The sequence below is a fragment of the Scyliorhinus torazame genome, chromosome 3 (assembly GCF_047496885.1).
Source record: "Scyliorhinus torazame isolate Kashiwa2021f chromosome 3, sScyTor2.1, whole genome shotgun sequence".
NCBI lineage: Eukaryota > Metazoa > Chordata > Chondrichthyes > Carcharhiniformes > Scyliorhinidae > Scyliorhinus > Scyliorhinus torazame.
The window spans coordinates 124698071-124723291 of NC_092709.1; the positions used below are offsets into that span (position 1 = coordinate 124698071).

At 46.5% G+C, this 25221-nt stretch overlaps 1 protein-coding gene across 7 annotated transcripts in view; it reads left to right on the forward strand.

The window, feature by feature from the left end:
- Positions 1-25221, forward strand: part of ndst3 (N-deacetylase/N-sulfotransferase (heparan glucosaminyl) 3) — a 1764928-nt gene that overhangs the window by 1197323 nt on the left and 542384 nt on the right. For 5 of the 7 annotated variants that reach the window (XM_072496177.1, XM_072496171.1, XM_072496172.1 and 2 more), the window contains one exon: positions 20478-21776. In XM_072496177.1, coding sequence (XP_072352278.1) covers positions 20796-21776 — 981 coding nt within the window. In that variant the 5' untranslated portion in view covers positions 20478-20795. Of the gene's footprint in view, positions 1-8448; positions 8756-8798; positions 9076-20477; positions 21777-25221 lie in introns of those variants that run through there. The other 2 variants (XM_072496173.1, XM_072496176.1) reach the window with 2 other exon arrangements.

Below are 25221 nucleotides of genomic sequence, written 5' to 3' on the forward strand. Positions count from 1 at the left end.
TCTATTCCCTTCATAATTTTATACGTTTCTATAAGATCCCCCCGCATCCTTCTAAATTCCAACGAGTACAGTCCCAGTCTACTCAACCTCTCCTCGTAATCCAACCCAGTTCATAATTCAGCTCTGGGATTAACCTAGTAAATCTCCTCTGCACACCCTCCAGCGCCAGTATGTCCTTTCTCCGGTAAGGAGACCAAAACTGAACACAATACTCCAGGTGTGGCCTCACTAACACCTTCTACAATTGCAGCATAACCTCCCTAGTCTTAAACTCCATCCCTCTAGCAATGAAGGACAAAATTTCATGTGCCTTCTTAATCACCTGTTGCACCTGTAAACCCAGGTCTCTCTGCATAGCGGCATGTTTTAATATTTTATCATTGAAATAATAATTCCTTTTGCTATTATTCCTACCAAAATGGATAACCTCACATGTGTCAACATTGTATTTCATCTGCCAGACCCTTGCCCATTCGCTTAACCTATCCAAATCCCTCTGCAGACCATAGAATTTACAGTGCAAAAGGAGGCCATTCAGCCCATCGAGTCTGCACCAGCTCTTGGAAAGAGCACCCTACCCAAGGTCAACACCTCCACTATACCCAGTAACCCCACCCAACATTAAGGGCAATTTTGGACACTGGGCAATTTATCATGGCCAATCCACCTAACCTGCACATCTTTGGACTGTGGGAGGAAACAGGAGCACCCGGACGAAACCCACGGGCAGGATGTGCAGACTCCGCACAGACAGTGACCCAAGCCGGAATCGAACCTGGGACCCTGGAGCTGTGAAGCAATTGTGCTATCCACAATGCTACCGTGCTGCCCTAGGCTTCTGGTATCCTCTGCACTTTTTGCTTTACACTCATCTTAGTGTCGTCTGCAAACCTGGACTCATTGCACTTGGTCCCCAACTCCAAATCATCTATGTACATTGTGAACAATTGTGGACCCAACACTGAACCCTGAGGGACACCACAAGCTACTGTTTGCCAACCAGAGAAACACCCATTAATCCCGACTCTTTGCTTTCTATTAATTAACCAATCCTCTATCCATGCTACTACTTTACCCTTAATGCCATGTGTGGTGAATGTATAGTATTAGTAATTCACCAGTGTATTAGTATCATGTTCTGCCATTGTGTTACAGCTTTGTTATGTTGTTGACCTTGTGGGATCCACCTATGGGCCATTGTGTGGCTTCACCCACAGGGGGTTATGTTGGGGCATGTATGGGCTCCGCCCATGGCTCCTCCCCTTGAAAGGAAGTAGAAAGAGCAGTTGACCTGTAGGCGGTTCACAGTATTGTTCCAGTCACAGGCAGGCACTGTTCTAAGCTGATTAAAACCACGGTTTACTTCTACTCGTGTCTTTGAGTGAATTGATGGTCGCATCAATTTAATCAGCTTAAACACAACTATGGAATCAGCCCTCAAACCTGATGGACTGGAACTTGATCCGCAGGCTGCGGAGGGGAAATACATTTTTTCGCATTGGCTTCGATGCTTCAAGGCCTACCTCGCAGCCTCCTCCACGCCTTCCGTCACCGATGAACAGAAGCTGAGCCTCCTCCGCGCACGGGTGAACCATCGCATTTCTGTTAAGCTTGACGAGGCCTCCTCCTATGCAGATGCACTCGCGATGCTCGAACGCCTCTACGTACGGCCCGTGAACGAGATCTACACGCGACACGTCTTCGCCACTCGCCGCCAGCGCCCCGGGGAGTCGCTAGATGACTACCTACGCGACTTCAAAGCCCTCGCACGCAACTGTAATTACCAGGCCGTTACGGCCACTCAGCACATGGAACTCGCAGTCCGAAACGTCTACGTGGTGGGAGTCTGGTCGAATTATGTGAGACAGCGCCTGCTCGAAAAGGGGGCCCACCTCTCTGGAGGTTGCATTTCAGAGACTTACTACGTTCCCGGCTGACCACGCGACCCCCTCGTGGGCCCCCGACCAAAGACTACCCCAGGCCTGTGCCGCGCAGCCGCCCGCCCATCATGGGGGGCTTCCCTGCTATTTTTGCAGCCAGTCTCAACACCCCCGACAGCACTGCCCAGCACACAACGCGAACTGCAGCAGCTGCGGGAGAAGGGGACATTTCGCCAAAGTCTGCCTGGCCAGGTCTAAGAGCTCTAACTCACAGACCCGATCCTCAGACTCACAGGCCCGCAGACCCTGCAGGGTGGCAGCGTGTCTGCCGACTCCGCCCCCTGCAGAGGCCTCAGCCTCGTGCTATCAGTGGGGGCAGCCATCTTCCAGCCCTCACAGCACGTGCGACTCACGGGGGCCGCCATCTTGGCCACCCTCCCCCACGCGGCCGGCCACGTGCGATCCATGGAGGCCGCCATCTTCCTCACCGCCTGCCACGCTCGACCAACAGGGGCCGCCATCTTGGCCGCAAACTGCTATGCCGCTCGACGCGTATTATCAATATGGACAGACATTGCGGGGCCACCCCAGCACCACGCCGGCGGCTACCCGCAGTTCAGCACGGTCACCCTGGACCAGTCGCGACCCAAGCACCTCCGGAGCTCCATGATGGCCGTCCGGGTTAACAGGCACGAGACGCCTTGCCTCTTCGACTCCGGAAGCACAGCGAGCTTCATTCACCCGGACATGGTAAGATGCTGCTCGCTCCTAATTTTCCTGGCGCAACAAACCATCTCCCTCGCCTCTGGGTCGCACTCAGTGCAAATCCAAGGGTGCACTACTGCAACCCTAGCAATACAGGGCGCTGAGTACGCTAACTTTAAATTATATGTGCTCCCAAACCTCTACGCTCCTCTCGTATTGGGACTCTACTTCCAATGTAACCTCAGGACCCTAACCCTGAAGTTCGAGGGGCCCCTGCCCCCACTCACCATATGCAGCCTCGCGACCCTAAAAGTCGACCCTCCCCCTCTCTTCGCAAACTTCACAGCCAACTGCAAGCCAGTCGCCACCAGAAGCAGGCGGTATAGCGTGCAGGACAGGACGTTCATTAGGTCCGAGATCCAGTGTCTCTTGCAGGAGGGTGTCATCGAGGCCAGCAATACCCCCTGGAGAGCTCAGGTGGTGGTCGTCAAGACCGGGGAACAGTTCTCGATGGTGGTTGATTACAGCCAAACCATTAACCGGTATACGCAGCTCGATGCGTTCTCCCTTCCCCGGATTGCAGACATTGTAAATCAGATTGCACACTACCGGGTGTTCTCCACGGTGGATCTGAAGTCTGCATACCACCAGCTCCCAATCCGCCTGGAGGACCGCCACTACACGGCTTTTGAGGCAGACGGCTGCCTTTTCCATTTCCTCCGGGTCCCCTTTGGCGTCACAACTGGGGTTTCGGTGTTCCAAAGAGCAATGGACCGAATGGTGGACCAGTACGGGCTGCGGGCCACATTTCCGTACTTGGACAATGTCACCATCTGCGGCCATGATCAGCAGGACCACGACGCTAAACTCCACCGATTTCTCCAAACCGCCCAAACCCTCAATCTCACCTACAACAAGGAGAAATGCGTTTTCCGCACAACCAGACTAGCCATCCTCGGCGACGTCATGGAGAACGGGGTCCTAGGGCCCGATCCTGACCGTATGTGCCCCCTCCTGCAACTCCCTCTCCCTCACTGTCCCAAGGCCCTGAAGAGGTGCCTTGGGTTCTTTTCATATTACGCCCAGTGGGTCTCCAATTATGCTGACAAAGCCCGCCCACTATTTAAGGCCACCATCTTCCCACTGGCAACTGAGGTCCGCCAGGCCTTCAGCTGCATCAAGGCGGACGTCGCCAAAGCCACGGTGGACGAGTCCGTCCCCTTCCAGGTGGAGAGCGACGCATCAGTGGTCGCTCTTGCCACCACCCTCAACCAAGCAGGCAGACCGGTAGCGTTCTTTTCGCACATCCTCACCACCTCTGAAATTCGACACTCCTCGGTTGAAAAAGTAGCCCAAGCCATCGTGGAAGACGTGCGGCACTGGAGGCACTACCTCGCTGGCCAGAGGTTTACCCTCGTCACCGACCAACAATCGGTAGCCTTCATGTTCGACAATACGCAGCGGGGCAAAATCAAGAACGATAAGGTCTTGAGGTGGAGGATCGAACTCTCCACCTATAACTACGATATAGTATATTGTCCTGGGAAGCTCAACGAGCCCCCAGATGCCCTGTCCCACAGCATATGCGCCAGCGCGCAAGATGACCGACTACTGGCTATCCACGATGACCTCTGCCACCTGGGGGTCACCCGGCTCGACCATTATATCAAGGCCCGCAACCTGCCCTACTCCACCGAGGTCAGAGCTATGACCAGGGACTGCCAAATCTGTGCGGAGTGTAAACCGCCTGGATAAAGCCCACCTAGTAAGGGCATCCCGGCCCTTTGAATGCCTCAGTATCGATTTCAAAGGGCCCCTCCCCTCCAATAACCGCAATACATATTTCCTCAACATCATAGATGAGTTCTCCCGCTTCCCATTTGCAATCCCCTGCCCCGATATGACCACGTCCACTGTCATTAGAGCCCTGCATAGTGTCTTCATCCTGTTTGGTTTCCCCAGTTATGTCCACAGTGACTGGGGCTCGTCGTTCATGAGCATCGAACTGCGTCTCCTGCTCAGTAAGGGCATTGCCTCGAGCAGGACTACCAGTTATAACCCCAGGGGAAACAGGCAGGTGGAGAGGGAGAGCGCGACTTCTGGAAGACCGTCCTACTGACCCTGCGGTCCAGGAATCTCCCAGTTTCTCACTGGCAGGAGGTCCTCCCCGATACGCTCCATTTTATCATGTCCCTCCTTTGCACGGCCACAAACGAGACTCCTCATGGCCGCTGGTTTGTTTTCCCGAGGGCAGCTACCTCGGGGCCTCGCTTCCGTCCTGGCTAAAGACACCGGGGCCAGTCCTACTCAGAAAACATGTCAGGAGCCATAAGACCTACCCTCTGGTAGAGAGGGTGCAGCTCCTACACTCCAACCCCCAGTATGCTTATGTCGAGCACTCCGATGGCCGACAAAGTACCGCGTCTCTCCGGGACCTGCCGCCCGCAGGCTCCACCACCACCACCACCACCGCAGCCCCCCCACTATATCCTGCCCAACCTACCATATCCAGCACCCCCGCCCCTATATGGCTCCCACGCTCCCTCCCACCCGCGACACCGGTCCACAGGAATGAAGCTCCAGAAGAGACGCTTCCGGAGTCCACGCCTGTGCCCGCACCGGCCCCACTTCCGCTGCCAGCACGGATGAGCCTGACACCCGGACCAGCAGCAACACCAGTGCTTCGGCGATCGCAGCGCACAATCCATGCGCCGGACCGGCTGAACTTATGAGCCCGTCACACCCGCCGGACTTCATTTTTTTTAACAGGGGGTGAATGTGGTGAATGTCTAGCAGTAGTATTCACCAGTGTATTAGTATCATGTTCTGCCATTGTGTTACAGCTATGTTATGTTGTTGACCTTGTGGGATCCACCTATGGGCCATTGTGTGGCTTCACCCACAGGGAGTTATGTTGGGGCATGTACAGGCTCCGCCCATGGCTCCTCCCCTTCAAAGGAAGTATAAAGAGCAATTGACCTGTAGGCGGTTCACAGTATTGTACCAGTCACAGGCAGGCACTGTTCTAAGCTGATTAAAACCACGGTTTACTTCTATTCGTGCCTTTGAGTGAATTGATGGTCGCATCACCATGCATCTTTATCTTATGCAGCAATCTTGTGTGGCACCTTGTCAAAAGCTTTCTGGAAATTCAGATATACCACATCCATTGGCTCCCCGTGAATGCCCTCCAAAAATTCCACTAAATTAGTGAAGCACTTCTTGCCCTTTATGAACCCAGGCTGCGCCTGCCCAATGGGACAATTTCCATCTAGATGCCTCGCTATTTCTTCCTTGATGATAGATTTCAGCATCTTCCCTACTACCGAAGTTAAACTCACTGGCCGATAATTACCCGCTTTCTGCCTACCTCCTTTTTTAAACAGTGGTGTCACGTTTGCTCATTTCCAATCCATCGAGACCACCCCAGAGTCTAGTGAATTATGGTAAATTATCACTAGTGCATTTGCAATTTCCCAAGCCATCTCTTTTAGCACTCTGGGATGCATTCCATCAGGGCCAGGAGACTTGTCTACCTTTAGCCCCCATTAGCTTGCCCATCACTACTTCCTTCATGATAACAATCATTTCAAGGTCCTCAGCTGTCATAGCCTCATTTCTATCAGTCACTGGCATGTTATTTGTGTCTTCCACTGTGAAGCCCGACCCAAAAAACCTGTTCAGTTCCTCAGCCATTTCCTCATCTCCCATTATTAAATCTCCCTTCTCATCCTCTAAAGGACCAATATTTACCTTAGCCACTCTTTTTTGTTTTATATATCTGTAGAAACAAATATATAAAATATTAATGGGGTGGTATACACAAAATCGGGTTGGCCTTCCGTAGTAACCCTGCGCTGCGTGGTAATGGGGTTCATTGTGTTGGGTGCTGCCTGTGCAGTTGGTGGTGCGGGTGCTTTCCTTTTCGGGGCCTGGGGGGCTCTATTCTGGTTCTCTGTCTCACTCACGTACCGTTGGGCCGTTTCACTGAGTTCCTGCCAATCGGGGCCATCTTCCTGATCTAGCTGTGGGCCAAAGGTGTCGCTAAACCCATTTTGAGCAGATAGCAGGGATTGCAACTTTGCAATTTGCTGCCTGCACTTGGCATGATCCACCGAACTCTGCCTCTGTTCTGTGGTGGAACTGTGGAGTGCTCGGAGGGCTGCCTTCAAACCATCGCACTGTTTTGTTAACTGTTGTACCTGGCTCTCTGTCTCTTCTCTTACACGGTCACCTCTGGGTCGAATCCCATCAGATGTCGCCAATAACTGTTGCGTTTTCTTCTCTTACTCTTTTACTCTGTTCTTTCTGTGGCTCTGTTCCAATTATGGCAATCAGTGAATTTGCCCTTCTTTCTATGTCATCTATGTCCTAATGCTTAGAGTCGCCAGGTATCAAATGATACCACCACAAGTTTCAACTGGTTATCGATCAAAGAGCCAAACACCAGTTAGTTAGTTCAAGGTCAAGGATACTTTATTTACACACAATTAGTCCTGCAACATAAATACTACTAGTTATCTACACCTATCAACTAAGACAACCTGTACTTAACTTCGGGCACCCGGCTTAGGTCAGAGAACAGTGGCCGCTGTTCGATTCTGGATCTATCGAGTCCAAAGGAGTAACTGCTGCTCAGCAAGGCTCATCCGTCTGGTAGCGAGCGTTGAACTTGTACTTGCTTCTGGTGTTGCTGCACTTGGAGATGGCCGTGACCGGGGTACCAGGTCCAAGAGAGGAGGAATATGTGGCGGGCTCTTCTTCTTCTACTTAGGGCTTTCGCACTCTTTTGGGCGGTCCTTCGGTTTGGGCCCTACTATTTGGGTGATCCCTGATCACTCCGTTCGATTCCTAACCAATAAGTGGGCGGGGATCTGGATGGCTGGGCGTGCTCCAAGCGGCCACTGACCCCGTTGTTTATGTTTCCATTGAACAGGGAGTGGCGCCGAAATGTCTGGGACTGTACCGGCCGCTCGAGTACCAGTCCTTTGTTTTGGTGGAGATGGGCCATCAAATGCTAATCGGCCCCATTAAAATGCTAATTGGTCGGAGTTTCGATACCGTCTGGCCTTCTTGCTTGCAAATATGCATTTCAGTCTCTGAGCCTACCTGAGTTTTGGCTTGTACATTTTACCCGCTAGGCTGTGCGAGTTTCTCTGTACCTGGTTGTAAGTGACCATCCCAGTTGGCTACAAAATATATTCAGGAAGTTACAATTTATAAGAATATAAAATTTATGAAGTACTTTTCCTCTTCTGTAGAAAATTTGTATTTCAATTCATTTCATAAAAAGCATTTCTTCATGATGCAAAGTGCTGCAAAAGGAATTATTTAAAGAGCAAAAATCTAAACTGAGATTTCAGTTCCGACACAAACTAACATTGATATTTTTAAAGTAATTGTTGGAAATATTATTTCCCACGCAAGTCCTCCTGGTATCATAAGTGAATGAATGATTATGGGCTCAGCCTCCTGACCCTGAAATTTGATTTAAATGTATGAGCTAGTTGTGTTTTCTATTGCCTTAGCACAAAGCAAGATAGCCACTGGCTTTGATAAGTATTTTATTAATTAGGATCCTGCAAAGGCTGGCTACAGTATCTAACCAAACCTATAAACTGCTTGTTGAGGCTTTTTCAAATAAACAAAGGTTTTCTGCTTTTTGACATCTTCCGATCTCAGCGTCTGTCGTAACATGGGATATTTTACTCCTGTGCCTGTCATGAGCCTAATCCTGAAAGGATGGTACTTCCTTGCGCAAGTGCGTTGTGGCAGGTCTGAAGATCCTTCGGGAGTTTCCAATCAATCACTTGACTGTGAGTGGAATTCAGTAGAACACTGAATTAGCTCAGAACAGAATGTATTCATGTGTAACAACCCACTATCTGGATGGCACCAAAATGGCTCCTAGTCCTTGAAGGTCTTTACAATGATTAGCTGGGAGAATTGGCTGTTTCTGTCAATCATACTGTTTTACAGCTATTTCTACTGACTTCCATGTAGCTGCAATAGACTTGCCTTAACTGAAGGAAAGATAACTGCAGTTGCTGTTCTTTCGTGATGAAGTGGTCCTTGTTTAGCTGCAAAATGTGCCCTGCTATAATCCTTGTGTCAAAGAAGAGGTTGCAATGAACATAATCGTGAATAGAACACTAAATCATTCCAGCTGGGTGAGTCTTAAAGAGGAACGGTATAGAATGTGACTGAGTTAGCAAGCGTCAAATCACTGGAGTCGTGGGATGTTAAGGGCTTTCTGTGTGCAGCTGCTTGAACAGAGAGCATAAAGTGGCAGTTTTGGTGTGAAATGTGGTGAGCTAAATTATTAAGTGTAAGGTTTAAATGCTTTGGGGTATTTCCTGAAGACCTTGGAAACTGCTGTTGATCACTTCTCAAATCTAACAAAAGGAGAGCTCTAAAATCTCACAAACTACAACTATGCCTCAGCAATGGATGTCTTGGTTTATTTGAAATATTTATATTAAACATTTTCGTAAGTACTTTTCCTGATTTCTTTAATGTAACAGAACAATTCAGTTGCAATGCTGAAGTGAAAGAAGGTAAAGGGAAATAAATGCTTGCATTTATGCATTGATGCATTATTTAATTTTTAATTTGCAAACCCAAATGCAGAATTTTTAACAGTGTGTGCAATTATGCATAATTACTTAAATTCTACCATGGTTTCACAAATGAAAAGTGCTACTCTTTTCGTGCAACTGTAGTTTTAAGTGGTAAAATTCAATGGCCAGCTAGATTTTCAATTAGAAAGTATTGAGTGTTGAAAAATAAGTAACTCCTGTTATTTTAGAAAGTACATTTTGCATATTTTTAACGATTCAAAATGAAATGATTAATCTTACTCAATGTATAATTATTATCTCAGTGAATATGCACACGCTGAATTAGTTATTGCAGTTTGGACAAACAAACATCTTTTGTACCAGACTGCACTTTAGACATGACTCTGTAACCTTCAAAGTGCTTGTCACAGCATTTGATGTTCACCCGACTTCATTCGATTCCTGTTGATTCAGCAGGGGGAAATATTAAAATGTCAGAAAGCATGCAAATCTTCATAATCCTCTTTGTATTGGAGCTTAGAAAAGATCATTTCAGGCAATGCAAAAATAATGTAAGATTAAAGTCAGACTGTTTAAATAATTTCTTTGCTGAAGTGGAGCTATTGTAATATTCTGTATAAGTAGGAGCTCCAGGTATATTTTGGAATACATTCTCAAATGTACTTTAACAAAATAAACCTTATCTTAGGGTTATTTGCAGATCAGTGGGCAGTTAATTCATGGAAAAGTAGCAGATAATTATGGTCTGCACAAAATATTTTACAATCCTGATGATGGATAACTTGCAAATTTTGTGGGCAGCACGGTGGCGCAGTGGTTAGCACTGCTGCCTCGCGGTGGCAAGGACTCGGGTTCAGTCTGGGCCCTGGGTCACTGTCCGTGCGGAGTTTGCACATTCTTCCCGTATTTGCATGGGTCTCACCCCCACAACCCAAAAATATGCAGTGTAGGTGGATTGGCCACGTTAAATTACCCCTTAACTGGAAAAAAAGAATTGAGTACTCTAAATTTATTTAAAAAACAACTTGCAAATTTTGCTACATAAGATTTCTGTAAACATTTTTTCGGAGTTTTGCCCCTGAAAAGCAGAATATTACTGGGAGACAGAGACGGGCATTGTCCCAACAAGAACGCACAGATCATATATACTAGATATGAATCATAACACGGCAGAAGTCCTGCCTGCTCAGGACCAGAGTCCAAATATTTATGGGGATATTTTTACAGATGGCAAAGCAGGGTCTGGGTACACTTTCCCCAATTGGGTAACTGATTAAATTAAAACCAGTGACAGGAATTACAACCCATCATCATTCCTGTGGGAGCTCAGTGGAGAATACCATATCATAAGATAATCAGTTGCCACCATCTGTAAGCCAGCAACTAAGGAGATAATCTTTTAAAATGGCTTCAGTAATCTTATATACTATAATTAATGTTCTGTTTAATGATTTTCCGTTTGGATCATTACATCACTGTACATTTAAAATTACCATGACTTTTCTTTGATAATATTAAATGCTTTTGCATCTAATAAGCATGTGACATATGCATCAAATGAACGTATAACCAGATTCTTCGGTTTCCTCGCACAGTCCAAAGATGTGCAGGTTAGGTAGATTGGCCATACTAAATTGCCCCATAACATCCAAAGGTTAGATGGGGTTACGGGGATGGGTGGGAGCGTGGGCCTAGGTAGGGTGTTCTTTCGGAGGGTTGGTGCAGACTCGATGGGCGGAATGGCCTCCTGCACTATAGGATTTATGACATGTCATCAAAAAATGTTCTGGACTTTTTTGTCCTGCCTTTCTTGGAACGTTATGGAAGCTCTCTTTGATGCACTTTTGGGTAAAAAAATAGCAATGTGCCATTTTCGTCACGATGACATGGATTGGCTTGTGACAGCTTTCAGCAGCAATGATGTTATCACCAAACAAATGGCACCATTACATGGCATGGATAAAGGTGTGCAGGATATGCTTGCCTCGCCTGTTTTGGACAAAATGCCCATATGGAACTGTGTGAACATTCTTCGAGATGTATGAAATGACAGCTCGTTCCCGGTCCCTCATTAATAATTTAGCCCCCCCCACTCTTTGGAGGATGGGGAGGCATTTGTGTACCAGCCATCACCCAGCGTCTAAAATGTTTTTTGTGGCTTGAAGCAGCCAACAAAAATGACAGTGAAATATTCAGCCAGTCATGGTGACTGCCGGCATCAAAAAGCATTCAGCTAGATCTGAATAAGGTGCTAAGATTTGTTCAAAACCATATATTCCAAATGGATGAGTAACCTTCAAAGCACATGTCACAACATTCCGTGTGCCAACCACAATCATTTCTATTTGCAATATCTCTGTGCTAAGCCCTCTGAAGCTGTTAATAATGGCAGAATTCAATAAATTTCTATTAAATCTTTGACTTTATCCTTTTCTTTTCAAATTTGCTGTCATGTTTTTAATGCTGCTGGTTGGGTAGGGGGTGGGGCGGCCTGGTGAAATCTCTATTAAGAATACAGTTTTAAGTAGTAATTGTGAAGGGAGATAACTGTCTGTGGATCCCATTCATTTTGTTTTTTCTGGAGGCTTTTTTCATTGGAGGATGGGGTACTGGGTGTGGAAATCCTGGGCGCGATTCTCCCATAATGGAGACTGAGTGTTAGCACGTCGTGAACGCCATTGCGTTTCACGATGGTGCGAAGCGGTTGCATGCACTACCAATTCTGGCCTCCACAGGGGGCCAACACGGCGCTGGTGCGATTCACGCCGCTCCAGCCTCCCTTCCCGGTGCCAACTGGGTGCCGCGCCAACCCGCAGGCATGCGCAGTGGAATCGCGCCAACCCGCAAATACGCGGGGGACCCTCAGCGCGCCAGCCCCGACGCAACATGGCGTGGGGGTTCGAAGGCCGGCCGCGTAATAAAATAGGGCCGGGGCTGGAGAGGTCGGCCCGCCAATCGGTGGGCCCAGATCGCGGGCCAGATCCAGTCGGAGGCCCCCCCCCCCCGGTGAAGGAGCGCTTATCCACAGGCCACCCCCCGACCCTACGTGCAGAGTTCCCGCCGGCTGCGAGCAGGTGTGAACGGTGCCGGCGGGACTCTGCCGTTTCTGCGCGGCCGCTCGGCCATCAAGGCCTCGGAGAATCGCCTGCCGCCGTCGAACCGCGCTGCGGGAAAAAATGGCGTAAACTGCGATTCTCCCATATGGCGTCGCATGGGAGAATCCCGCCCCCTGTTGCAGGGGGTTACGGGGGGTGCACAACAAATAAACTCATTAATCCACCTGCGTGTCCAGCTATAGAAATTAAGCAGCAAATGCTTTGTTGACAAATGTAAGCTACAGCTAAAGACGGGGATTACTGACTGCATGGCATCATGAGACAGTAGTAACTTTCAACTCTTCTCCAACCAGGAACAAAATAAAACTGGCTAGAAATGTTGTCATGAACCTGCTCCCAGGAACCACTATTTCAGCATATCATCACTTACTGCCAACAGTATAGCACCCTTCAGTACTCTCATTACTAAAACATAAGGACCCCAAAATTATACTCTGAAATACTTGAACTTATCTCCCTCAAATGATTTCCTCAGCCGTGTTAGGATAGTTGTTAAATAAAATATGTTAAAAGTGATAATGCCGTGTTAAAATAGCAGAGAAAGGAATTTCTGATATTCAGCGTTTATGCAAGCATTTAATTACTTGTGGGTCTTTGTCAATAAATCAAATTCTACCGAAGGAACCTATCATATTTAATAGAACAAACCAGACAACAAAAAACATTCACTGAATCAGATTTTCACATAAAATAAAAGTGGGGAATGTACAGTACTCGCATGCCTCAAAGATGGCTTCAATACAACTTTAACAGTATTCTGGTATAGGGCTCTTTAGCTAGTATTGGCAATAAGAATACAGCCATCCTGCAGTTTCTTACAGTGGCTTTGTGGGCTGCATGATGGACACTGTAAGCTGCAAAACAGAAGAATATTAACCCTTTGATGTGAAATGTCCTCTGCACTCCTCCCAAACTAGATCAGTTCACAAACTTCCTCGATAGGAACAGAAATTACTTGGTAAACACTCTAGCAACTCTAGCTCTAAACAACATGGTTAAGCAGAATTGGAGGCTATAATAAAATATCAAATGGTAGGATAGAATGTAATTTCTGACAACACAAATCTATCAGGGGGTTTGTTCCAGTATTATAGGTTAACAGCTTGGCTCACTTAGTGACAGTTATATCTGAGTTAGACTGTTGTGGATTTAAGCCAGACTCCAGGATCCAGGCTACATAAGCACAGTATTTTGCACAGAAGAAGGCTGACATGGTTCCTTCCAGGTCATTCCATTGCTCCTTTCAGGTTGCTGCACAATAGCTTCCAGGTTGCTGCACAATAGCTTCCAGGTTACTCCACTATAGCTTCCAGTTTGCTGCACAATAGCTTCCAGGCTACTCCACTATAGCTTCCAGGTTGCGGCACAATAGATTCCAAGTTTCCTTCCTGGCTGCTGCTCAATAGCTTTCCAGGTTGCTCCATGGTTCCTTCCAGGTCCCTGCACATAGCTTCCAGGTTGTTCCATGGATCCTTCCCGGTTGCTGCACATTAGCTTCCCGGCTGCTGTGTGAGTCACTATAAACATTGTGGGGGATTTTCTGCGCCCCCCTGTGGTGTGTTTCTCGGCAACGGGATTTTTTGGTCCTGCTGCTGTCAATGGGATTTCCCAATGAATGCGCCCCCCACCGCTGGGAAACTCACAACAGGGGTTCAGCGGGACTGGAAGATCCCACTGGCAAGAACAGCCAGAAAATCCCCCCCATTGTTCCTGGCCAACATTCATCTCCATCCAACAACACTGAAACGGATTATATCGTCATTTATTTCATTTTCAGTTTGCAGGACTTAGCTATGTGTAAAATAACTTTATTTTGTTTAGATAACAATAGTAACCACATTTCAAAGTAAGATATTATAAGGTACAATAAAAATGTGTGCCTTTTTCTCTCTAGTCATTTCAAGAGACATGATGAATGTATAAACATTTAGATAAGGGTTAGCTATTGAAGGAAAGGAATATAAATATTGGTACAAGATGAATCAAGCAACCGTATTGCATTTTATTAATTACATAAATTGTTACTTTTATGACAATGGAAATTAGGCACAACTCTCCATTAAAATTATTAGATTATTGGTTATCCATATCATTCTGTGGCCTGAGTTAGAAATTATTCAAGCAGCTTGTGTCAAACATAAAAGTGTTCATAAAATGAAGCTTACAAGAAGCATTATCTCAGGGAATAAGCTAGCATTGCCAGTGTGGATGACCAGAGTGCAATGCCCTTTCAGTTAACAGTAAGCATCAAAAGGAATCTTCACAAATATGTTGGTCAATGTTTCGCTAAAGCCATGCTGATTTAGAACTTGATTTTATTTGATTTCCCAGTCATCTGTAGAGGTTGAAAGGGCACCTCTTTCTCTATCTCTCTGTTGCGGTTACAAGTATTATTTTCTTTATCAAACTTGTTCTAACATTAGGAAAAGTTGCCCTCTAGTGCTGAAAGAGAATATGACCCTATAGTCTGTGCGGGATTGAGGGTCTGTTAAACCAGAGTGAAGGGTTAATTCATCAGCTCGACAATGCAGTGAGTCACCCATAATAAGCATTTCAGCTTTCTCTGTTCTTCCTTCAGGAATCCACAGAATGCTGTGTGCTCCTTTCTTGCACCAGCTTATACCAAGCTTTGTTTGATGTCACTGGCAGTAGAATTTAGTGCATTTCAGCCGTATCCTGACAACATTATTTTCTATACATTCTATTCTAACTTTTTCAGATTAGTCTTTCAGTTCAATGCCAACATTTTCTGACAGACCCTTGAATCATGATAGCTATGAAAGGAAGCTAAGGGGAAGGCTGCCTTAACGTAGGACTGGGTACCTCCAAGTATATTCGAACAGCCTTTGAAAAAGTTTTCCAGTTTCAATGAAGAACTAATCCTGTCAAATTAAAGGCCAAGTGTCTAATATTCCATTGTTATTTGTAAGGCAAAATCCAGACTCTTTTTTTAAAACCAGTCTTTTTTTAATCTGTGGTGATATGCATCACTTTAGATACACAAAGGGTTAATGTAAATACAGTTAATGAACACATAGAATAGGACACAACCAATGGGCAGTCGAGACACCCAGAGGTGACACTACCACAAGGGGGCAACCCATATAAAAGGACAGGGGGCAACCCATATAAAAGGACAGGGGGCAACCCATATAACAGGACAGGGCAGACCCCATATAAAAGGACAGGGCACACATGCTCTTTCTCTTTCCACAGGCGACACTCAGAGAGAAGGACAGGGGCAGATCAGAAGCATCACACCCACCGCATAGCTGAGAGCAGGCTGGTTAGTTAGACTGAACTACTATAGCAAGATTAACAGGAGAGTCGAACTCAAGTAGAACGTTTGTTAACTGTTCAATAAATGTGTTAAACCTATCTCCAAGACTGAACCTTCCCTTGTCAGAACATACATCAAGGAAGGAGCTTATGCTACATGAAGAAGCATAACACAACATGGTACCAGTGAGTGCCTGTTGAATCTATATAGTTCAACTCAGTAAGATCCGTGACTACCTGCAACAGCACCCAGGCAAGATGTTCGAGATTCCGGTTCCTCAGCCGCTCAGGTACCACGGCAATCTCAGTGCCAACTGGCGTGCATTCAAACAGAGATTTGAGATCTACATGGTAGCATCCGACCTAGATGGCGTGGCGGATGCTGAGACGATAAAGCTTCTACTCATCATTGCGGGTGAAAGTGCAACAGAAATCTTCAACTCCTTCAGGTACTCCAAAGGGCAAGACAAGAGAGACTTCCAGACAGTCCTGGACAAGTTTCAAATTCACAACTTTACCATAGGAGTCCTTGTGGCACAGTGGTAGCGCCCATACCGCTGGATCAGAAACTCATGGTTCAAGTCTAACGCCCGGAATTGTTAGCCATGGATGGAGTGTTCAACACTTTGTGTTTTATCTGGCAGATTCTGCAATTGAGGGTTCCCTCAAGGAATGGTTTGCAAATGGAAATCTGGCAAAGAAATTGTCAGTTAATATTTCCCAACCTGCATTCCATGCAGGAAGAATTCTTTACTAAGATTGCACAATTGCAAAATCAGTGCTTATGTATAACCATGTCGAGCGCATTTTGCTTGCAATGCTGAGAAAAACTCCGCCGTTGAATAGGACTCTGCTTCAATCCAGGGTCTCGGATGAGCTGGACAGGGTGGTGAAGAAGGCATTCGGCATGCTTGGTTTCATTGGTCAGAACATTGAATACAGGAGTTGGGACGTCTTGTTGAAGTTGTACAAGACATTGGTATGGCCACACTTGGAATACTGTGTGCAGTTCTGGTCATCCTATTATAGAAAGGATATTATTAAACTAGAAAGAGCGCAGAAAAGATTTACTAGGATGTTACCGGGACTTGATGGTTTGAGTTATAAGGAGAGGCTGGATAGATTGGGACTTTTTTCCCTTGAGCGTAGGACGCTTAGGGGTGATCTTATAGAGGTCTATAAAATAATGAGGGGCATAGATAACGTAGATAGTCAACATCTTTTCCCAAAGGTACGGGAGTCTAAAACTAGAGGGCATAGGTTTAAGGTGAGAGGGGAGAGATTCAGAAGGGCCCAGAGGGGCAATTTCTTCACTCAGAGGGTAGTGAGTGTCTGGAATGTGCTGCCAGAGGTAGTAGTAGAGGCGGGTACAATTGTGTCTTTTAAAAAGCATTTAGATAGTTACATGGGTATAGAGGGTTATGGGCCAAGTGCGGGCAACTGGGACTAGCTTAATGGTAAAAACTGGGCGGCATGGACTGGTTGGGCCGAAGGGCCTGTTTCCATGCTGTAAACTTCTATGATTCTATGAGCTCCTCAATGCAGGAATAGATCAGGGTGCCATTTTTCTCAAATTCCCAATGCCAAACTTACCTGTTGGGGGGGTCCTCGAGCCCCTTGCACCCCACCTCACAAGGGCAGGGCACCCCCTGGCCCAATCGCCAGCATGGCCAAAATGCCACCTTAGCAACATGGTACTGCCAGCCTGGAGTGCACCTGCAAGCCTGGCAGTACCACCTGGGCACTCTGGCACAAAAGTGACACTTCCACGATGCCCAGGTGACATTAGCAGGGTGCCCACTTGGCATCAACAGTGTCTGGGTGCCACTCTGCCGGGGGGCCAACCACCCGGGGACCTCCGATTGCCTGGGAGATCTCCCCCAAGTGCCGTTCTGCTTGGTTCTTGTTTGTGGAGACAAGTGCTAAACGGCACCCGCCTGGTGTCTCCTCGGCGAGGAGATTTGATCCTGGGCGCTGGTTAGATCTGGCGAGTATTTAAGTGTGCCTAACTGTACACTTTAATATGAAAATTTAGGGCCCACCCGGCGGAATCCTGATGATGACACCTCGCGAAATCCCGTTAGATCTCACGAGGCGTGGTGAGCCGAGTAAATCTCACGAGACGTTCTGGCCACGTCACTTCCAGAGTCAGGGGCAGTCGTTAGATTTTGCCCCTTATCTCGGGTATTTAGAATAGATTTTCTGGTTTTGTTACACAGGGCTTACAAAGGAAATTTTACCCAGTGACTCCTGAGCGAACGGGAATGACACAGTGATATATTTCATGGGTTTAATAGTCTTTGAACTGTTACTATATCTGGCCTGTCCTTCCTTAATGTTGTGTCTGTTTCTCTCTAACTTACATTTCTATGGCAGATTATTGAATTTGGAGCTTGATGACGGAAATTAACACAAGTAGCAGAGAGCTTTTAAATAATTATCAGGAGAAATATTATTTAACTTAGTTGTTTGAGTCAGCTGAATATAATTTGTGAATTATATGGGCAGCACGGTAGCATAGTGAATAGCATTGTGGCTTCACAGCGACAGGGTCCCAGGTTCGATTCCCCGCTGGGTCACTGTCTGTGCGGAGTCTGCATGTTCTCCCTGTGTCTGTGTGGGTTTCCTCCGGGTGCTCCGGTTTCCTCCCACAGTCCAAAGACGTGCAGGTTAGGTGGTTTGGCCATCCTAAATTCACACGCCCATCTTCTCCTTATGCCTCGAACTGGCAGTCGAGTTGGGATGACTTTCAGTGTGTTTGCTGTTGGCAATTTCATGCCTTCTGTCCTTTCTGTACAATGAAAATTTAAATACTTTTCACAAATCATACATCAAATGGCAAAGAAACATATTCTCAAAAGTCTATTTCCCATGGAGATTGAATTGAATCTGTAGCTTGTTTGTTCATTGCACCACATCATTTGAGATTGTTGCAGCCCTCCTTGTAAATTTTGAGCTATATTTTGTCTTAATGGTATTGAATGATAGACACGGCGAGTAGAAGTGCTGATAGGTATCCATTTTGCTCACAGCTTAAAATGCTTGTGAACTAAATAGCAAATACAAAATAACCCCCTAGCTATGCCCTCCCCCTCCCTCCACAACAAATAACCTGTATGACCTGCTGGGCTATCATAAAGTCCTGTGCTAAGAAACAAATATTAGTTTATGCAGAAGGTAAAAAAACACTAAAAAGAGATACATTCTTACGGTGACCGTGGGAATGGTTACCATTCAAAAGATGGGCAAGATCAACAGAGCCAGAACTTACCCTTGAAAAATGAGCATTGGTGGATTTAAGAGGTATGCGACAAACATGGTCACAACATCCTTATTAATCCTGGTCCCAATATTGGATATTTTGTCCGATTTATTTTGAATGTTATTTACCCTCCTGCAATCCATCTCCCATTGGCAAACCTCCTTCCTTGACTGAAGCTCCACTGGAAACGCACAGCAGACTAAATGGGCTGAATTGACTTTTTTTGTGTCATAATGAGTCAATGGGTGGAATCTTCCACTTCCACCAGCAGCGGAATTGTGGCCACAAATCACTTCTGAGGCGGGGGAGGTTGGTTTGGAATCTTGTTCTACCGACTTTTATGGTGGCTTAAAGGTTGGTCAGGTGTCCCATTGGAGCTATGTTGGGAACCCTGGGCGAAATTCTCCTACCCGCCCCGCCACATTTCTGCCCCGACCGGCCGGCGGGAGTCTCCGTAACACCGGCCGGTCAATGGGGTTTCCCATTGTGGGGCAGCCCCACGCCGTCGGGAAACCCCCGGGCGCCGGCAAAACGGAGACTCCCGCCGGCGGAGTCGGCATCTCAAATAGCTTATTAAAAGGCCAACACACAGAAATCTTGATTTCCCGCCAAATTGAATGTCCCACCAGCGGGAATTTAGAACGTTCACTTTCACAACTGCATATGAGTGGCTGCATCTGGCAAGATAGATTTGTTCCTGGGTTTTGAGGTCAGGAGATTGTGCTTTTGCCTTACTTTCCAGCATCACTGAGAGATATTGGCTGCCTGTAGCATAAAATGCGACAAAGCCGGGCACAGGGGAGGGATGAGACTGAGGCAGACTTGGGGGTGTGGGCAGTGGGGCAGGGGTAGTCAAGGAGCAGAGTGAAAGAGTGAATGGTTTTCCAGGTGCATTTAAATATGGCGTCTGGATGTTGGAGCCTATGCAGTATTGGCAGGACAAGCTACTTCCTACCCGCCCCGCCAGGGGGCTCCGCAGATGCCCAATTAATGAGCCGAACAGCGCAAGATCTGGCATGTTCAGTTGACCCACTCTCGAGCAGACGTCTGCTTCCACCACTGGACTTAAGTGTCCAGTACCGAAGATTCCATCCTATGACTCTAATCATCTCTTTATTAAGAAAATGTGCATAGATAAGAAAAGCTTGGACAGAAATGAAATCAACTAAATTCTTAAACAATAATGAGTGAACTTGTGTTGCGCTTTTCTACCTTAACTTCATGCACTGTGTTTTCTTTATTCTATTCATATCGAAAAATTGCATCTATGCCAGAGGTTGTGAAAAGTTGAGTAATAGAAAAAAATCTATTTATGTATAAGTCAGGACAATGTGTTGTTGATAAATGTTAATGAAACAGACAATTTGAAAGGGATAATCTTTGAGAGAAATACTTTCACCATCAACAAATGAAATGTTCTTTTTGTTTCTAAATAAAACACTTTAATTGCATGATCTCCAGAAGTCAGGTCGTCAAGCACAAAATGTAATAAATTGCCATTAAGAATAATCGCTTTAGCGTACTGTGGGAAGAATGAGTATGTTTAATACGCTTTTGATGGTTCTTAATTGGCCTGTGTTGGGCAAAAAGTGGAATACTTGTGCTTTATTAAAGTAGCTTGCTATGCCTAACTTTTGTAATACTTTTTCTGCAGATTGGATCTGTCCAAAGGGAATTTCTGGGAGACATTTTCAGCTGTGAATGTGGTTCTGCCCGGGTTTGGAAACATTTCAATCAAAGATGGAAAAAATGTTCAGATTCTGGTAAAAATGATCACTGACCTTCGTGCCATCAGTTGCAGAAACCCAGAGGAGAGTTGAGCCAACTTGCCAGCTTTGATGAAGAACGACAGTAATTGTTTCTGCAATGGTTACATGAGGTGCTGCGACTTACTGGCAGAAATTGTTTGCATTCTCTTCATTGTCAAAACATAGAAGAAAACAAAGGCGAAAAAGGTGACAAGAAACAAAACATGAATTTTGTCATAAGGTTTCGTAGGCATTTGCGAAGAATGGTGATCTTACTGGCTGCCTTTTGCATGGTGAGTGTTATTATATCAGCTTATTACCTATACACTGGCTACAAACAAGAGTTGGAAATTTCTAAGCCAACTCCAGAACAAGACTGTGGAGATCCCAAACTTCTACCGTACAGATTATTTGAAATGAAAACTGCAAAACCTATTGACACGTCCAGAGCAGACCCTATGGTTCTAGTATTTATTGAGAGTCAGTATTCACAACTAGGACAGGAGATTGTGGCAATTTTAGAGTCAAGCCATTTTAAACACCACGCTGAAATTGCCCCTGGTAAAGGGGACATTCCTGCCCTCACAAACAAGGACCGGGGAAGATATGCACTTGTTATCTATGAAAATATTTTAAAGTATGTGAATATGGACTCCTGGAACAGAGAGCTGCTGGATAAATATTGTATGGAGTACAATGTTGGCATTATCGCATTTCACAAAGCTAACGAAAATAGCTTATTGAGCTCACAGTTGAAGGGTTTTCCATTGAACCTACATACCAACCTTGCCCTCAAGGATTGTTGTATCAACCCACGATCTACTTTGCTGCATATCACCAAAGCTAAAGAAATCGAGAGAGGTCCACTGCCAGGAGAGGACTGGACTGTCTTCCAGTCCAATCACTCCACCTATGAGCCTGTGTTACTGGCCAAGCCAGGATCTTCTGAAAACATTCCACACCAGATCGCTGACGAGATTCTGCATGCCACCGTGGTTCAGGACCTGGGACTACATGACGGCATTCAGCGAGTTCTCTTTGGCAACAACCTGAACTTTTGGCTGCATAAGCTCATTTTTGTGGATGCAATCAACTTCCTTTCAGGAAAGAAATTGTCACTGTCTTTGGAAAGATACATTCTGGTGGATGTTGATGACATCTTTGTTGGGAAGGAAGGAACAAGGATGAATGTTAATGATGTAAAGGTAAGGAAGATCCTTTGATTCATGTAGGATTCTGCCCTTGAGAGGTTTAAAAAATTGTTTACATTCTGTTACATGACCAAAAAGCTATTCCATACACGCTGTGTAAAATATGTCTGAGAGTTCAACACAAAATAAACCATTTGGAGTAGAATGACTACTTTTACCTTGAATGTAAATTCCTCCCATCAATGAGTTTTGCTGCTACAACTGTTAGCTGTTGCTGGACAATCAATGGCTCATTGCTTACAATGTTGATGATGAAAGGAAAAAAGACAGTTTTTCCAGAATATTTTTCTCTTGGCTAAGCATGTTGTTGCTGGCAGAAAATGTTATACATTCCCCATCTTTATTCCGCGGTCCTTTTTTAAATGGGTCAACAAAGTGATCTCTGGCTTTGTTTGGGCGGGTAAGACCCCACTGGTAAAGAAGGTAATGCTTGAGCGGAGTCGGGGAGAGGGCGGGCTGGCGCTGCCAAATTTTAGTAACTATTACTGGACGGCGAATATAGCCATGATCAGGAAGTGGGTGGTGGGGGAGGGGTCGTCATGGGAGCGTATGGGGCGGCTTCATGCAACACACCAGTTTGGGGGCGTTGGTAACTGCGCCTCTGCCGTTCCCGCCGGCACAGTACCCCACCAGCCCCGTGGTGGTGCCGGCCCTGAGAATCTGGGGGCAATGGAGGAGACATGTGGGAGCAGAGGGAGCATCGGTCTGGTCCCCAATCTGTAATAATCACCGGTTTGCCCTGGGAAGTATGGATGGGGGTTCCGGATATGGCGGAGTGCAGGGATTGAGAGGATGGGGGATATGTTTATAGAGGGGAGCTTTCCGACTGTGAGGGTACTGGAGAAGAAGTTTGGGTTGGCGGGGGGAAACAAATTCAGGTGTCTGCAGGTGCGGGACTCCCTACGTTAACAGGTGTCAACCTTCCCGCTCCTACCGCTAAGGGGGATTCAGGACAGGGTAGTTTCCAGAGGGTGGGTAGGAGAAGGGAGTGTCTCAGACATTCACAAGGAACTTATGGGGTCAGAGGAGACGCAGACCGAGGAGCTGGAGCGCAAGTGGGAGGAGGAGCTGGGCTGAGAGATAGAGGATGGTCTATGGGTGGAGGCGTTGAGTAGAGTCAACGCATCTGCAACATGTGCCAGGCTCAGCCTGATACAATTTAAGGTTGTTCACCGGGCTCACATGACAGTGGCCCGGATGAGCCGATTCTTTGGGGTGGAAGACAGGTGTGCAAAATGTGCGGGAGGACCAGTGAACCATGTCCACATGTTCTGGGCATGTCCGAAGCTTACGGGATTTTGGCAGGGGTTTGCAGATGTCATGTCCACGGTGTTAAAAACAAGGGTGATGCTGAGTCCAGAGGTGGCGATTTTCGGGGTGTCGGAAGACCTGGGAATCCAGGAGGAGAAGGAGGCAGACGTTCTGGCCTTTGCTTCCATTTCCCTGGTAGCCCAGAGACAAATACTATTAGCTTGGAGGGACTCAGGGCCCCCGAAGTCGGAGACCTGGCTATCGGACATGGCTAGCTTTCTCTGTTTGGAGAAAATCAAGTTCGCCTTGAGAGCGTCACTGTTAGGGTTCGCCCGGAGGTGGCAACTGTTCGTTGACTTCTTCGCGGAAAATTAATCGGCAGCAGAAGGGGCGGGGGGTGGTTTAGTTTAGCTTAGAGTAGGGGGGTAATAAAGGTGGGACCTGTAAGGGAGGGAGACGACTTTTGCACTATGTTAATAGTTTCATGTACATTGTTTATTGTGTTGTTGTTATAATACCAAAAATACCTCAATAAAATGTTTATTAAAAAAAAACAAGGGTGGCGCTGAGTCCAGAGGTGGTGATTATCGGGGTGTCGGAAGACCCGGGAATCCAGAAGGAGAAAGAGGCAGACGTTCTGGCCTTTGCTGGTAGCCCGGAGACGGATACTATTAGCTAGGAGGGACTCAAAGCCCCCGAAGTCGGAGACCTGGCGATGGGACATGGCTAGCTTTCTCTGTTTGGAGGTGGCAACCGTTCGTCGACTTCTTCGCGGAAAATTAATCGTCAGCAGAAGGGGCAGGGGGGTTAGTTTAGCTTAGAGTAGGGGGTTAATAAAGGTGAGACATGTAAGGGAGGGAGACGGCTTTTGCACTATGTTTATAGTTTCACGTACATTGTTTATTGTGTTGTTGGTATAATACCAAAAAATACCTCAATAAAATGTTTATTAAAAAAAAAGAAATTGTTGTACAAAGCAAGATTCATGACAGTTCTTCACTGATGAATAACGTTATGTAGAGACTGGGGCTCACAATTATCCTTGTGACATTGAACCATTTTAGTCTTTAGCTGTGTGGAGGTGGGAGTGAAATTTAACTCTGTTGCCCTGTTTAATGAGAACAATTCACTCACATATTGTAAAACCCATCTGATTTTTATTGCGTTGATATCACCCATGCAACAAAGATTAAAAACTCACCCTAAGGTTGTATTTGATCAAACCAGGTCATCTAAGGGGCTGGTTTAGCTCACTGGGATAAATCGCTGGCTTTTAAAGCAGACCAAGGCAGGCCAGCAGCACGGTTCAATTCCCATACCAGCCTCCCCGAACAGGCGCTGGAATGTGGCGACTAGGGGCTTTTCACAGTAACTTCATTGAAGCCTCCTCGTGACAATAAGCAATTTTCTTTTCTTTTTTTTCTTTTCTAAAAGGACCCATCTCGGTATAAATGCCTCACATGCACATCCAGAAATAATCAGATTAAACCCCTATGTCAGTTCTGAAATAATTGACTTCAGCGACAGACGTATTAAGGGTGCTGTAAATGATTGAACACATCCGGAAAGAGAAGAGGAAAAGATAAGACAAGGTTACCACTCGTGGGTAGCATTTTACACCGGCTTGGCATAAAAGCCAGGGATGAGCCTGTCTGGACTTGGTCGGCTCACCCCACAAGCACCTAAAGGCCATCGGGCCTTTCATTGCTTTGAGATGGGATTTACAGCCCCTTCCAAGAGAATGTCCCATCCCCGAGAGCTGCCATCCAATCAAATAGGCAGCAGTTCCCATTCCAGCAGGGCACCACCGGGACTTCAGGCAGCCCCTGAAGGAGCCATGGACCTGGATAAAGATAAGTCCATGGTTTTGTCGTGGCCATGGCTGGCAGGGTCTAACAAAGGGGATTGTGGGGCTGAGATTGATAGGATAGGATAGGAGAGAGGGGAAATGTTGGCACGGGGAATATCTAGGGAGGTGCCTCTGATGAGCACCCCCAGTGTGACCACGATGCTGCCAGGTTTCACTTGGTGCCTGGGCAATTGGCATCAGCTTCTTCCGCTGTGAGGAAAATGCCAGCGGTAAGGGAGGAAGCCTTTAAATAGTCATTAATTGATCACTTAAGGCCCAAAATTGGCCTAAGAGCAAACGGGCCACCCAATATTTTTTCTGCTGTGAATAAGATACCTC